The 16,814-nt window shown below is 42.2% G+C and overlaps 1 protein-coding gene across 2 annotated transcripts in view; it reads left to right on the top strand.

The window, feature by feature from the left end:
* The window catches only part of TRAP1 (TNF receptor associated protein 1), a 60,167-nt gene that overhangs the window by 20,460 nt on the left and 22,893 nt on the right, over positions 1-16,814 (top strand). For both annotated transcript variants that reach the window (XM_054589510.1, XM_054589509.1), the window contains exons 2-4: positions 13,539-13,703; positions 14,585-14,667; positions 15,817-15,957. In XM_054589510.1, the coding sequence (XP_054445485.1) occupies positions 13,539-13,703; positions 14,585-14,667; positions 15,817-15,957 (389 nt within the window). The remainder of the gene's footprint in view (positions 1-13,538; positions 13,704-14,584; positions 14,668-15,816; positions 15,958-16,814) is intronic.

Raw genomic sequence — 16,814 nt, 5'->3', positions numbered from 1 at the left:
ATAGCTATCTAGTCGTAGTTGCTTGTTGGGAGGCACCATGGCGTATTTGCTAGTCTTCTGTAGACAAAACATTTAAATGTTTTCCAGTACTGGTTCAGATGTATCCATAGAATGAAGTCCTTAAAAGAAATTTCCAGATTAAAAGTTATATACATTTTGTAAACTTGATGGATTTGGCTAAATTGCCTTCCACTGGGCTCCAGCTGTTCCCTGCTGACCTGAGTGGTTTCTCCTCAGGGTCACCAGAAGTACTGCCTGAAAGGAGCAACTCTGTTCACATCTCTCCCTTTATCTGAGCTGGTAAAGATTAACTATTTTCTGAACTGGAACACAGTACCAAAAAAGGGGCGCCTGAGATCGGGAATGTTGATCGAGTTATGCTGGGCCTCCCAGGCCCTGCACTCTTCCTGCAGCTGCCTGCGCTTCATACCTGCAGGCCTGGCTGCAACTTGGACTTACCTACTGTTCCGGGTGAGCTGGAAGGGGATCCAGCCCCCAGCCCATGGGTGACACTGCAGAGAATTCCTCAGCTTGTATCACGGTAAGTTCTGAAAGGCTGTGTGTACATCTCTTTTTTTTGCAAGTTCAAAATGACTCAGAAAGGTTGAAGTTGGTGGCTAGCCCTGCTACCCCCAGCTTTATTTTCTTTCACTTTCCCCTCTTCCTTTTTTTGTTTTTTTAAGAGAGGGGGAGGAAGGGAGGGAGAGAGAGAGGGGAGAAACATCCGCATGAGAGACAAACATCGATCGGTTGCTTCTCATACATGTCCTGACTGGAGAACGAATCTGCAACTGGGAATCGAATCTGCGACCTTTCACGTTGTGGGACAGTGCCCAGCCACCTGAGCCACACCAGTCAGGGAACTGCCCCCCTGCCCACACTTCCATTTAAAAAGGAATGCATACAATTTGTATGTGCTGTTTTAAAAATAAGCATAAAAATGAATACCCATTATCTAGCTTAAATAGAAATTAGCAGTCCCTCAAAGGCCCTGCGTGTTCCTCCCAGATGCATCTCAGTCAGTCTCTCCCAGAGGTAACCACTGACTTGAATTTTCTGGTTTTTAGTCCCTTGTTTTTCTTTGTATTACTGAACATACAGGGTGGGGCAAAAGTAGATTTACAGTTCATTTGGAAAATAATACAATAATTAATAAATAATTATACAAGAATAAACTGTTTTCCCACTTTTGCCCCACGCTGTATGTATGTATACACACAGACTGTATTGAAAGTATATTGTATGTATTCTGCTGGGACTTTGCTTTCTTGGATCATTATTTTTTCTTAGTTTTCTCCATGCTAATGGTGTAGTTTATTATTTTTCCTGTTTATTCTGCTGTATGAATATACCTTAATTTCTTTATAATTCCTGACATATACCTAAATGGAATGATTGGCTCATTTGGTATGTTCTGACTTACTAAGTGATGCAGAATTAATTTCTAAGAAGAGTTGTATCACTGTATACTCCACCAGCAGAGAGGGAAAGTCCCCTTTGCTCCACAGTCCCATCCAGTGCTTAGTATTCTTGGGACTTTTTAAAAAATATATATTTTATTAATTATACTATTATAGTTGTCCCATATTTTTCCCTCCCTTTATTCCCCTCCACCCTGCACCTCCTGTCCCACCAGCCATTCCACCCCACCACCCCTTAGTTTATGACCATGGGTTGTACATATAAGTTCTTTGGCCTCTCCACTTCCTATACTATTCTTAACCTCTCCCTGTCTATTTTGTACCTACTATTTAGGCTGCTTATTCCCTGTACCTTTTCCCCCATTCTCCCATTTCTCCCTCTCCCTCCCCTCTGATCTCCACTTCTGTGATTCTATTCCTGTTCTAGTTGTTTGCTTAGTTTGTTTTTGTTTTGTTTTGTTTTGTTTTAGATTCAGTTGTTGATAGTTGTGAGTTTGTTGTCATTTTACTGTTCATAGTTTTGATCTTCTTTTTCTTAGATAAGTCCCTTTAACTTTTCATTTAGTAAGGGCTTGGCAATGATCAACTCCTTTAACTTGACCTTATCTGGGAAGCACTTTATCTGTCCTTCCATTCTAAATGATAGCTTTGCTCGGTAGAGTAATCTTGGATAAAGGTCTTTGCTTTTCTTGACTTTGAATACTTCTTGCCAGCCCCTTCTTGCCTGCAAGGTTTCTTTTGAGAAATCAGCTGATAGCTTTATGGGAACTCCTTTGTAGGTAACTGTCATGCTGCTTTAAAGATTCTCTCCTTATCTTTAATCTTGGGTAATGTAATTATGATGTGCCTTGGTGTGTGCTTCCTTGGGTCCACCTTCTTTGGGAGTCTCTGAGCTTCCTGGATCTCCTGGAAGTCTATTTGCTTGGCAAGATTGGGGAAGTTCTCCTTCATTATTTTTTCATAGAAGTTTTCAATTTCTTCCTCTTCTTCTTCTTCTGGCACACCTATGATTAGGATGTTAGAACATTTCACGTTGTCCCAGAGGTTCCTAAGCCTCTCATTTTTCTGAGTTATTGTTTCTTCATTCTGTTCTGGTTGAATGTTTATCTCTTCCTTCTCCCAGTCATTGATTTGAGTCCTGGTTTCCTTCCCTTTACTGTTGGTTCCCTGTAAATTTTTATTTCACTTTGCATAGCCTTCACTTTTTCTTCCATTTTACGACCATACTCAACCAATTCAGTGAGCATCCAGATTACCAGTGTTTTGAACTGTGCATCTGATAGGTTGGCTATCTGTTCTTCATTTAATTCTATTTTTGGAACTTTGATCTTTTCTTTCATTTGGGCCATATTTTTCTGTCTCAGGGGGCCTGTTATGTTGGGAGGGGCCAGAGCCTTCGGTGTTCGCCAGGATGGGGCAACCCATGTTGTTGTGTTGTGACGCTGTATGTGGGGAGGGGTCTGAGAGGGAATAATGCCGCTTGCTCAGCTCCTGGCTGGCTTTCAGTCACTTCCCCCACTACCCACAAGCAAATTGGGCCCTTCTAATGCTGATTCCTGGGTGGGTGGGTTTGTGTACATACTAATGGACCCTGTGGGTCTCTCCAGCAGACTGTCCTGTGAGGCTGGAAGTTTCTCCTGCTGCCACAACCTCCCCAGGTTTTTACCTCCAGGGGTTTTAAGGCTTTTTTCCCTGCACTGGAACCCTGGATTGCGTGGTCTGTCTCGTTCCCAGCTGTTCCTCACAGTTTATCTGTATGCAGATGTGGGACCGCCAGGTCCTCCACCCACTGCTGCCTTTCTGTGTGTCCTCTCTGCCCTGGCTGCCTGTCTCTGCCCCTCCTACTAGTCTGGATGAATATTTCTTCTTTAGCTCCTTGGTTGTCGGACTTCCATACAGTTCTGTTTTCTGGCAGTTCTGGTTATTTTTTGTTTTTAAATTTGTTGTCCTTTTAGTTGTGCGAGAAGGCAAAGTGTATCTACCTATGTCCTCACCTTGGCCCAACATCTGGATTTTTTTGACACCAGTCTGCATTGACTGATGCTTCTCTTGAGCAAGAGTCACATTTTCCTATTTCTCTGTATGTTAAGTAACTTTTTAAAGTTTTTATTTACTTATTTTTAGAGGGGGGAAGAGAGGGAGGAAAACATCAATGTGTGGTTGCATTTCATGTGCCCCCTGCTGAGGACCTGGCCTGCAACCCAGGCATGTGCCTTGTGTCATCGAGAATTGAACTACGACCTTTTGCTTTGTGGGACTGTACCCAACCAACTGAGACACACCAGTCAGGGCTCAAGTAACTTTTTATTGTTCAGCATCCTGGACAATATGGATGTTACTTTTTGTAGTGTCTGGATTTTGTTATCTTCTTATGAAGAGCTGTTTTTAAGTGGGCCATTAACCTGGTTGGACACCAACTGGAAACACTTTCTCTTAGGCAGCAGTTCTATTTTCTTATCCTTAACAGGGCTCCTTGCATTTTGCCCCACACGTGCATGGCTCAGGCAATCAGCCAGAGACTTAGAAGAATGTATTCAGAGAATCTAGGGCACCCTTCCTTTGACCCTCTCCTTCTGTGTTCCCCCCTCACTTTTCAGCTTCTATCGTTATTCCAATCTGTCCTCTGGGTTCTTCAGGCCAGAAAAAATGCACATTGTCTACATTTGCTCTTGTAGTTTTAGCTACCCTTCATTGAACCTACCTTCATTCTGTGCTGTTTCCTTCCTCCCAGTGTCAACTCTCCTTCGGACTGCCTGCTTTTGTCCATTCTCTAGAGCCTTCAGGTGGTCTTTCTGTTGTTGTTCCTAAGTTCATGGTTGTTGCCCATAGGAAGTTTCGTTGGTAGGTTACACCTGAGCCATATAGGAAGTAGCCCCTCTGTGTAGTGGAGTTAAACCAAAAAAGTGAAATAGTTTTTATTTATATCATACTTGGTAAAGTGGGAGATTTTCTGATTGTGGTATTTAATTCTAGAAAAACAATCAGTGTTTTTTTTTACAGCTTAAAATGCTGTGTATCTGTATCTAAAGTGAGTAACTTAAGATGTAGTTATGAAACAAAACCATAGTAAGGACTGTGGCTGACAGAAGGGAAAGATGGGTGATTTCTTCTTCTTTTTTTTTTGAAGGAAAAGAAATACCTATTGTGTTTTGAATCATTTGCCTCACTTGTTGGTTCCTGTGGGCAGTTGCATTTTTAATTGCTGCTTACTAGTTAAAAATGGTCTTGCGGGACTGCTAATGCCATCTGTTGGCTAACAAAATGTTCTGCTTGAGCATAGTGATAAAGTTACATGATTTTAAAAAGAGCTGCTTCTCTACTAGATTCTTTGGCACCCCAGGAAATATGGATGTTCTTGCCTTGAAAAATTTTGCCATTAAGAAATACAAGCTTGTTAATTTGGTGACGTAAGTTATACATTAACAAAAAGGTAATAGTAGAAGAAATGCCACAAGCTGGTGTATAGCGGAAGTTTTAAGTAAGCAGCACAGAAAATAAGTGCTCTGAGTTTGTAGTAGAGAGAGATTATTGTGAACTTAGGGACAAGAGGCTTGATGGAAGAGAGAGCCTCATGATGGTTCCTGAAGCAGTGCAGGTGGAAAGTTGGAATGTGGTTGCAAGTAGAGGAAAGAGCATGAACACTGGCAGGTGTCTGTGTCTGTGTGTGTGTTTTGTGAGATTCAAATTATTGGTGCTTCCCATTCTGTGCAACCCCAAACCACCAAATAGATTAACATTGTGACATTGTAACCTGACACTGAGGTTTGTGGTTTTCCCATAGGGTGTAGAGGAAACATGAAGACAGATACTGTGCAGAGTATGTTTATATCTAGTTCAGGTCAATTTATTGCATTATTGGGTTATTCTTGAAGTCATTGTAGACAGTTCAGTTAACCTGTAATCAAACCTGCTCTAAATAGTGCTCTTGACTAATGTAATCTTATAATTACATTGGAAAGTCTTAAATTCCTTGTTGGAAATAATAGATTGCTTGTTTTTTTCCCTTTTTGAAACTATGAAGGCTTATGTTAAATCTTTTTTAAAGTATTTTGAGTCCTAAATGGGGGAAAAAAAAACAAAGGATATAGGAAAAATAAAAGATGGGAGAATTGTTTAATCTTAGAGTGACAAAAGCCTTTACAAACAAACTAATTCTTTAATATATAAAGAGATCTTACAAATCAGTAAGAAAAAGGATGGAAAATATGGTAGAAAAATAATCAGGGGATATCAAAAGTTCATTAACAAAAAAATAAGCTTCTGCACGGCTAAAGAAAACATCAGCAAAATGAAAAGGGAACCAACTGTATGGTAAAATATATTTGCCATTGATACCTCAGAAAGGGGTTTGATCTCCAAAATATATAAAGAGCTCACATGACTCTGCTCCAAGAAGACAAACAATCCAATTAAAAAATGGGCAAAGGACCTGGACAGACCCTTCTCCAAGGAGGAGATACAGAGGGCCCAGAAACATATGAAAGGATGTGCAGCATCACTAGCCATCAGGGAAATGCAAATTAAAACCACAATGAGATACCACTTCACACCAGTCAGAATGGCCATCATATACAGGTCAACAAACAACAGGGGTGGCGAGGCTGTGGAGAAAAGGGAACACTAGTACACTGTTGGTGGGAATGCAGACTGGTGCAGCCACTGTGGAAAATAGTATGGAATTTCCTCAAAAAGCTAATAATGGAACTGCCTTTTGACCCAGGGATTCCACTGCTGGGATTATACCCTAAGAATCCTGTAACACCAATTCAAAAGAACCTATGCACCCCAATGTTCATAGCAGCACAATTTACAATAGCCAAGTGCTGGAAGCAGCCTAAGTGCCCATCAGTAAATGAGTGGATTCTAAAACTGGTGCATTTACACAGTGGAATACTGCACAGGAGAAAGAAAGAGCTGCTCCCTTTCATGACAGCATGGATGGAACTGGAGAGCATTATGCTAAGTGAAATAAGCCAAGCGGTGAAAGACAAATGCCATATGATCTCACCTATACGTGGAACCTAACCAACAAAACAAACAAGCAAGGAAAAGATAACCAGCGACATTGAAAGAAAAAAGAAACCCAACAGAATCAAAGAATATGGGTCAAAGCCCCATATTCTTTGGGTCAAAGCGTATGTATAAAGGACCCATGGACAAAGCCAAAGTGGGGAAGGATTGAGGGAGGGAGGTGTGGAGGGAAGTGGTGGTGGGAAGGTGGAGACAAATGTGTATGAACAATAAAAAAATAAAAAAAATAGAAAAAAACGAAAATAGAAAATATTTTTAAGTATGGATAGATGTTCAATACTGCTTATAATAAGAGAAATGTAAATGAAAACTACAGTGAAGTTTTTAAAAAACCTGACAGGCAAAGACCCAAAAGTTTCATAATACTGTGTTGGCAGATGTTTGGGGTGATACATACTCTCATATGTTGCTGATGGGAATGTAAACTGATAGAGCCTCTCTGGAGGGTGACTTGGCAGCACTGACCGTAATTTAAACTGGACATAACCTTGGACCTGGTAATTTTATTTCTAGTTGTGTACTAGGATGTAAAGTCATGCATAAATGGAATGACACATGTACAAGAATATTTCTTAAAGCACTCTGTTATTTTGAAATAATACCGTACTTTACAGAGATGTTACAAAACTGGTACTCAGGATTCCCTCTCCTTTCACCTGGTTTCCCTTAAAATTATTATCTTATATAACCATGGTACAACTATTGACAACTGAAATAACAATGACACAATACTATAGTTAATCTGCTGATCTTACTGTGATTTAGCCGGTATTCCCATCGCTGTCCTTTTTCTTGTTCAGAGTCCTATAGTTATGTTTCTTTAGTCTCCTCCAGTCTGTATTGGGTCCTCAGTCTTTGTCCTTCAGGACCTTGCTGCCTTTGACCAGTTATTTTGTAGGATGTCCTTCAATTCGGGTTTGTCCGATGTTTTCTTAGGATTAGATTGAGATGCATTTTGGCAGGAACACAACAGGGGAGGCCATGCCGCCTCACCGCTCTAGTTCAAGGATGTTGGCTCGTCTCATGCGGGCTGATTGTGATCGTGGTCGCTTAGGGATATTTGCCACTTTCTCCATGGTAAACTGTTTTTCTCTTTAAAATCAATAAGATCTTGATTTTATTGAGATTATGCAAGTATTTTGTTTCTGGTGGACCTTTAAATATCCATCAGTAATTTATACCTGTCACAACTATTACTATGCTTACTATACATTTATTAGTTGTAATTCTTCTGTAATGAAGAGGTCCTTTCTCCCCTCCCCCACTCGTTTATTATTTTTTAACTAACAGATACTTTTCTTAAAAAGTTGACTTTACAAGGAACATATAGCAGGGACTCATGGACAAAACCAAAGGGGAAGAGCTGAGGGAGGGAAGGAAGGAGGGGGCAAGGGAAAGTGGTGGGGGGGAGGCAGAGACAAATATATTTAAAAAAAAAGAATTCAGTGTCTTTTTTCTAAAAAAGAAATTGACTTTAGACAGAGAGGGAGGAAGTGGGGAGAGAGAAACATTGGTTTGTTGTTCTACTTATTTCTTCATTTGTTGGTTGATTCTTGTATGTGCCTGATTGAGGATCAAACCCTCAGCCTTGGCATATTGAGATGATGATATGAAGTTCCTGGCCAGGATCTAGTACTTGTTTATGGGTGTTTGTCAGTTTATAGTCCATTACTTTCATTATCTTGTTGCTCAGAATGTCCTAGATTTTGCCATTGGGAGCACCTTCCTGTTGGAGCCTGCATCCTCTTCGCATGCTCCGTCATTTCTAGGTCCTTCATCACTTTCTGGTACGACACGGTATTCCAGTCTTATCTCCAGCGGCCCTGGTTCCTTTTGGTGGAGGATTGTATTTACAAACCAACATCTGCTGCCAGGGAGGTTTGCCCAGGACAAAGGTGCTTCCTGAGAATTGGGACTTTCAATTGGGCAGTCCCTGGATGGCCATTCTCCCCGGCGCCAGGTGTGCCCATTGCTCCTGGGGTGTCGTTGCCTCTAGGCATGTCAGTGGAGAAAGCTAGGAAGTGCATGTATGTATACTCATGCACACAACATGCACCTCAATATTTATTTCTATATCAGGTCTTTGTGTATCTGGAAAAAATCACTAGTTCATACTGATGCCTTCCAGTTTCAGTGTAGCGCCACAAGGTTCCTCCCCTCTCCTTACATGTAACACTTTTTTCCTGACCCAAGGACCACCATGTACTTACTTGCCTGACCCTAGTACATGCTATAGCAGCTTCAGGATTGCTAACAATTTTTGCTGCAATAAATGTATGCAGTCCCTTTGGGGGTTAACTTTACAATATATAGTCAGAGTACCATGTTCTGAAGTTCCTTAGGTTAATTATTTTCTTTTTCCAGCGTGATTAGATTGCTTTTGATAAAGCTTTGAACATTTGTTACTGTTTGTGTTTCATTTGTTCTTCCCCACAACCTTGGTTGCTCTTAATTATTTACTTTCTGGGCATGTGAAATACTACCACAGTTCTAAGAGTCATCCTCAAAAAGGTATCCTCTGAAGTGTCACATTCCTTTGAGCTCTGATACCCTGTTCCCAACCCCTTATTCTTTCCATTTTATTGTGTAGCTGCCCCCGCCCCCACCCAACACCTATGAATGTGACCTTATTTGGAAATAGGGTCCTTGCATGTGATCAAGTTAAGATGAGGTCATTAAGGTGGACCTTAATCCAGTGTGTCTATGTCCTTATAAAAAGGGGAAATTTGGCCTTGTCCAGTGTGGCTCAGTTGGTTAGAATATTGTCCCATAACCGAAAGGTTGCTGGTTCGAGTCCTGGTCAGGACACATGCCCAGGTTGCAGGCTTGATCCCTGGTTGGGGAGTGTGCAGGGGGCGGCCGATCAGTGTCTCTTTCTGGTGTCCATGTTTCCCTCTCTCCCTTCCTCTCTCTCTTGAATGAGAATAAAATAAACCTTAAAAAAGAGGGAAGGGAATTTGGACAGACAGAGGGAAAATGATGTGAAGACACAGGGAGAAGATGACCGTCCAGAAGCCAAGGAGCACCTGAGGCTATAGGAGCCAGAAGAGCAGCCTAGAACAGATTCTCCTTCACAGCTTCAGAAGGAATCAGTTCTGCTGACACTTTGATTTTGGACTAATAGCCTCCAATACTGTGAGATGATACGTTTTTGTTGTTTAAGCTGCCCAGTCTGTGGTCCTTTTCCATAGCATCCCTAGGAAACTAACACACACACACCCCTGTAGGCAGTCAGTTTCTTCTGGTTTGACTTGTGTGCCCCAGAAAGGTATGTCCAAGTCCTGACTCTCTGAACCTTGTTTGGAAATGTAGTCAGTTAAGATAACATTATGTTGTATTAGAGTGCGCCCCAAATCCAGTGTAACTGTTGTCCTTATAAGAAGAGGTAAATTTGGGCCCTGACCAGATAGCTAAATTGGTTAAAGTGTCGTCCCGATGTGCCAAGGGTGCGGATTTGGTCTCTGGTCAGGGCAGCATGCAAGAAGCAACCGATGAATGCACCAACAAGTGGGGCAACAAATTGGTGCTTCTCTCTTTTTCCTTCCCTTCCTCCTTTCTCTTCTTACCCTCCCTCCTTCCCTTCCTCTAACTCTAAAATCAAGAAATAAAAATTCTTTTTAAAAAAAGAGGTAAATTTGGACACAGGGTATGCACTCAGGGAAGAGAAAGCTATATGGTGACAGAGGCAGAGATGGGAGAGAGGCACCTACCAGCCAAGGAGTACCAAGGATTGCGGCCAATGCCAGCAACTTGGGGGAGAGGTGTGGACAGACTCCCTCAGAGCCTCCAGAGGGAATTAACCCTGCCAACACCTTCATTTTGGCTTTCCGGACCCCACACTTGAGAGAAGAAGTTTCTGTTGTTTTTGTACACCCAGTTTGTTGGACTTGGTTACAGCAGCCCTAAGGAAACGAATACGTGCTCTTACTAGTTTGTGGTTTATCTTTCCTGTTTTTTGTTGTTTTTTTTTTTGTTTTTTTCTTTCCCAGATGAATGGAAACAGATATTTTCCTGTATTCCTGTCTTTCTTCCATGAAGAGTAGCAAGTAGTATATAACTCTTTAGCATTTTGGAGTATTATTTTCAATAACACAAGACTGGAAGAAGTTTAAACACTCATTAGTTGAACACCTACCTATTATAGTAGAATATTTTGTGCTTGTTAAAAAAAATAAACAGCTTTCTGTAGTGATTTGGAATTATCTCTAAGATGTGTTCTTTTTTAAATCCTCACCCAAGGACATGTTTCCATTTATTTTAGAAAGAGAAACATCAATTGGCTGCCTTTTGTATGCACCCCAACCAGGGATTGAGCCCTCAATCTAGGTGTGTGCTATGATCGGAAATCAAACTGGCAGCTTTTCAATGCATGGACCAACATTCCAAACAACTGAGCCATAAGGCCAGGGCCTAAGATGTGTTCTTGATTAACGTTTTTATACATACAAGATTGGAAATTTTAAAAAAGTATGCTAGTTATAAACAGCTAGTCCCCTTTTCCTGCCACCACATCAATCTAGAAGCAAGTTTAGAAGAGGTAGTTTATGTGGATCTCAAAATACTAAGAGCCATTAGTCTTGGAACTTTTTGATTTTCTATGATTTCTGGTTTCCTTTGGGATAGGGATGGTTTTAGCTGAGATGCAATGGGGGAATGCAACTATTCTTTTCTGAGGACAAAAGACATGTCAAGAAAAGGACTTTTAGCAGAGCAAGGTGGGACAGGAAGTGAGGATAAATGATCAGTTCAGTAATTTCTGCTTTTATGCAAGTGGAATGGATTCAGAATATTTTACTCCAAATAAAAACCAGTGAGGAAAACCAGCACCTCTTCTTGAGGGTGTGGTGTGTTTTCTGATGTTTCGAGGAGGGGGTGTGTGAATAGGAACTTATGAGGTGCTCCTCTCCCTATATGCCAAGACCAAGCTTGATGGTGTTGGGAGAGAAGGACGGAGACACCCCAGCGTCGGTGACCCTACAAATAAGGCATAAGGGCATGAAAGATGTCATCAAATCTGCTGGGCTGGGGCTTCTAGAAGGAGGTAGGATTTCGTTGGTTTGGTGGAGGGCCTGGAATACCAATCTGAAGCATTTAGAGTTGATGAGATTGCATTCAGGAATAAATCCTCCAAAGTTGGGGAAGTAAGTTGGAATTGGTGTTAGAAGATGAATGTGTAGAAATTGAAGGAATGGATTGTAGAAAACGTTGCAGGAGACCAGCTCAAAGGTATACAGGGACAAGGGACTGCACAGGGGAGGCCCTTGTAGCTGGAGGCGGGGCAGGGACCATGGTAAGTGCTACCTGCATGTCACCACTGGACGAAGACTCTGAAAGACTGCATCTGTCCTTCCCTGGCGCCAGGTAGAAGGGAGTAATTGCCAGGTGGAATGTGTTAAGAGGAATATTAGATGAAAGAGTATCTAAAATGTTTTCAGTGTTTGTGGAGGCTGCTCACATGGCAACGTGGTGAAGGACGCCACCGGTCGGTGATTGCTGAGCTTCCTGCTCCCTCCTGGACGGCCTCCTTCATCCTCATTTTAGTGCCTCTGACAGTTCCACTCCTGTCCGTCCGTTTGGAGTCAGTGTTCCTTGTACCATTCAAATCCAGATCCTGTCCTGAGATCAGACTTCCCTCAAACATCTCTTCATTACCCCACTCTCACTGGTTTCGTCCCTGAAGTTCAACAGTGCTTTAAAGCAGAGGGCCCCCACCTTTGGTGGGGAACCTGCTCACGTATCCAGGTATGTCCATGAGTGCTGTCCCTGGTGGAAAGAGCTCACCCGTGGTCTCTCTGCCTGGGGCCAGGGGCTAGGGGCTGGCGGGGCGCTCAGGGACTTCAGTACCGCTGGCGTGGTGCAGACCAGGGCAACCCCTGGTTCATTCAACTCTCTAACCAAATATTTAATTCCATGAGAAAGAAATAGCCCAGAATTTTTTTTAGCTGTATGGATAAAGTGAACACTGCAATAAGGTACAGATAATTAAATATTTAGACTGTTTAGAAATTGAATATTTTTTTGAGTTATAAAAGATGTTTTTAAAGTATTCTGCATAGAAGTAAATGCTAAAGCCATGTTATTTATAAATCCAGGAATAAGCTTAGAGAAAAGTCAAGTTTTTATACCTTGTAGACATGTGAAGTTGATGCGTTGATTTTTAAAACTGTCAGATTATTTCTGGACATTCTGAATCACTCCTTTCTGTCCATTCCACATGTATAGTGCATGCCAGTCAGGCACAGTTCAGTAAAATCTAGACTTTCACACAGAGGGTCTTGCATGTCTGACCTGTATCTTTGGAAGCATTGGTCATAAAGCACATACTTGACGGATGCCGGTCCCCAGGCTGGTGGTCCTGGAGCCGGTGCATGCCACTGTCTTGAGGGGCTGCTAGTAAGGCTTGATTCCTGCCACGTCCAGGGAAGGTGTTTGCATGTGTTTGCAGCATCTGAAGGCAGAAGATGCATCTGTCAGCCAGTGGGGATAGCAGTGTCAAATGACGGGTTTTCCGTGTTCCCTTGCAGTGGTTCTTGGTCCACTGTGCCGAGCACGTTATAGAAAACAAATATGAGAGACAGTGTAAGGTCCCTTCCTGGTTATAGGTAAAAGAGATCACTCACACTGCTTTTCAGTTTTTAAATAAACTAATCTTAAAAAACTCTGACAGTTTCGGACAAAAAAAAAAAAATAAGAAAGGAGTCAACTAAGATTCTTTAGAAGACAAGACTGTTTCAGAATATTAACACTTACAAGTTTGGATTCCTTTTAGAGGGATGCGTTTTCTCCAGTTTTTCATTGCAGTTACAAAGGCCTGTCCCTTAAGCAGGCTTCTGTGAGGGCTGTGAGCACTGAGGCATGAGGGATATTTGAGTTCGGGGGTTTGTACGAGATCTCACTGTGGGACTTAAGTGGGTAGCGGTGCCGAACGGCCACTGCCTGTCTCTGGAACTCTGCCCAAGTTCTGATACTTTATTGGTATTAGGCATGTGTGAGGATCTGCTAGCAAATAATGTTTTTGAACACATTAGGGTATCTGTTCCTGAAGGTTTATTAACTCTCCTTCTTTGTGCATGTTTGTCTTTTTAGGAAAATCAGTTCTGTGCCCTTGGAGGACCCCAGTCCAGTCCAGTTGCCCCAGGCGAAATCTGGCTTTGAGCTTCCACACTGGACGTCCATTCAGCTCTCAAGCTGCTGAGGACCCGAAGGAGGAGCCCCTCCATTCCATCATCAGCAGCACAGAGACTGTGCAGGGTAGTGGGTTCAGCTGGGTTGGGGTATGGGAACGCTTAGCTCCTGGCTGGCTTGCGAGGGGAGGTTTTTGAGGTAGAGGTAATAATGATTGAGGGAGCCACCCACTTGCTTCAGATGCAGGAAGGTCTTGGCCAGAGAGAGGGAGGGTGTCCAAAAACAAGGAATGTGTGCGTCCCTAGGAACTTTGACTTTCATTCAGGTGTGTCTTGCGCCCCCTGGTGGTCACCTGTGGGTTCACGGGGCAACTTCTGAGTAGTGATTCATGGCACATCTGCTAATAATCATGGAAGCAGGAAGGAAACTCAGTATTAGCCCTGTCGATGCAGGACCACATGCTAAAGTTGTTCTTTCTTCCCTAAGAAGTATAGAGAAGCAGTCTCTAGAGCCAGTCCTAAAGTGGGTCCATATCTGGCTTTCAAATGAGACAATAGAATCTTCAATGTTTAGGTGAAGAAGAGAGTGAGGTTGTCTTGTTATTTTGCTTTCTAAGTAATTAATGTGGAAACCACTGTTTTGAAGAATAAAATCCAGTGTCTGGTTGTTGGACCCAGCCCAGTTCTCATGACTGGACATTTTGGGTAGTGCTTGCCTTTAAAGACCCTTGAGGTAGCCCAGACCCCAGGTGTGCAGGGCTCAGTGGTGGGAGGCGGGTGAGAACTTTGCTCCTTTCTGTGGAGAACGAGAGGAACCGCTGGGTTCATTCTGCTCCTGGGACCTCCTGCCTTAAAGCCCCAGAGAATTGGTTTCTTTCTTTCTTGTTTAGTCTTTTGCAGAATGTTTAAAACTTGTTGCCTTAAACATTCTTTTGAATGTTACATAGCATATTCTCCCATGGAAGAAGAAATTAAACTTTATTGGTTGTATCTGTGATTCATTACCAGGTTCTGTTTCCAAACATGAATTCCAGGCTGAGACAAAGAAGCTTCTGGACATTGTTGCCCGTTCCTTGTACTCAGAAAAAGAGGTGCGGTGCCTTTTGATCACTCCCATCATTAGGAAGGTTTCTTTGGAAAACTGTTCTTATACTGTTCTAGGGAAATGCCAGGTAGTATATTAACTGTGAAAATGCATTAAATTTGGACAGGTCCTGATCTTAGCTACCAGCAAGAGTATTTTTACCAAAATCTGTTTGGGTACATATATCCAGATGATTCTTTGGGCCAGGTTGATTCTGGAGATTAATGTATTTTGCTGATAATTTAAAATCCCCCCATATATTAACGAGGGAGCCCTTCTCTTGTGCACTGGTGTACCACCCTCAGATGAGTGGGGGCTCCGGGCTGGAAGGAGAAGATCCCCTGGACCTCTGTAGAGCAGAGCAGGAAGGGCTTACCAAGGACTGTTTTGAGGAGATTGAAACTCATCTAGGGATGACAGACCATGAAAAAATTAGAGAACAAATGAGCCTCCGTTTCTGTGCTCATTATTGCTAGGTTGCAAAGCAGAATTTAGAGGAACTGTAAAGTACCAGATTCCAAAGTTTAAAGGGACTTTTCAGGGAATATATCCAGGTCTTATGCTATTAAATATTATATTCACTTTTCTCTGTGGCATCCAGCTGCTGTTTTTTGGGGATGGTCAGATCAGACCACTTCCTCCCCGCTCAACCTGTGTGCTGGTCTCACTGTATGTGGAAGGTCTGTTAGCGGTAAAGGTGCTTTTCAGATAATGTGTGGCCCTTTTTTATCCTGAACGTGGTAGGTCTGGTTTTTTATGATCCTACATTAAATGAAGCCAGAGAGTCTTTCTTCAGTGAGCAGGAGAAAGATGTTTGGGAAATATTTTGTCATCCCTGGGCAATAAATGGGACAGAAGTGGTTCCTCAGAGGGTTCTTTTTAAATTTTTAGTTAACAGATTGACACCTAACTTCAGGCTTGATTTTCAGCAAGGAACAGTAGAGTTTAGTATCTAAAGCTGTGTCAGGGAGAATCGATTGCCTTTAGCCATTTTGTGACCTGCCCTGGAGAAACTGCCTTTGAGTACAGTGGAAAGTCTTTACGGTTAAAAGACTGAATATTCCGTGGTATTTCTCCCCTGCCTTTTAGCAGTTGCAGCAAATGCTGCTAACCAAATAGATCCTGCAGTGCTAGCATTTTGTCTTCATTCCTGTAGGTGTTTATACGGGAGCTGATCTCCAATGCTAGTGATGCCTTGGAAAAAATGCGTCACAAGCTGGTGTCTGAAGGCCAAACGCTGCCAGAGATGGAGATTCACTTGCAGACTGACACTGAGAAAGGCACCATCACAATCCAGGTACCTCCTCCTGTGTCCTTACAAGTGGCGTGCCTCCCTGCCTCTTGTGCAGTAGTCACTGGCAGCTCTAGTCACAGAAGTAACTGGACAGTGGCCCTCTTCACACACTGGGGTAGAGGAAGTGGACCTGCCTTTTTGTTACATCTCTAGGCCTCAAGTGTTGTGCTGGCCATCTTTGCAGTTACAATAACTCTTGGTTTAATATAGAAAATTAGGAAAACACAAATAAGTAGAAAAGAAAGTTTAAAATCACTGCATTGTTCAAAGATAACTACTGTTAACATTTTAGTATATTTAGATTTCTGGTATCTATGCATTTATTCACATATCTAAACATACTTTTATAAACACGTTTTTTAAACTACACATTATTTTTAAGATATTCTTCATAGTTTAAAAATATTTGCATTTAATTTATTTGGGTTACAGTGGTTAATACAATGATGTGGGTTTCATTTTTTTATATTCTTATTGAGTATTTCTCATATTTTTAACTGTACTTGTCTGTTTGTAATGCAGATTTCCCTATGATTAAATATTCTGTAGTACTGTTTTTAGTCTTAGCCTGTTATTTGGATTAATAGTCCTGCTTTATAAGAAGCAATACTTTTGGTTGCTAATGCAACCTTTTGAACATTTTGAGGTCAAAAAGTTACATCGGCAAAGGAAGTTCATCAGGCCGAGGCCCTGAAGGGGACATTTTGTTCCAGAGATAGTTGCTTTGGGACCTCTCATCCCAGGGTCATTGGAAGAACTGTGGGGGTGGGGGGTGTCTCTGCGGGGGTGGCAGGATGCGCCTCCGTTGGGCTCGGGGCGGGCATTTTTCATTTGGACTTCCTGCCTCTGCCAAGCACACT

Source organism: Pteronotus mesoamericanus, unplaced genomic scaffold (assembly GCF_021234165.1).
Source record: "Pteronotus mesoamericanus isolate MK-2021 breed Mesoamerican mustached bat unplaced genomic scaffold, CSHL_Meso_final scaffold_167, whole genome shotgun sequence".
NCBI lineage: Eukaryota > Metazoa > Chordata > Mammalia > Chiroptera > Mormoopidae > Pteronotus > Pteronotus mesoamericanus.
Note: the sequence above shows the minus strand (reverse complement) of the source record. Positions and strands in the feature narration are given on the sequence as shown.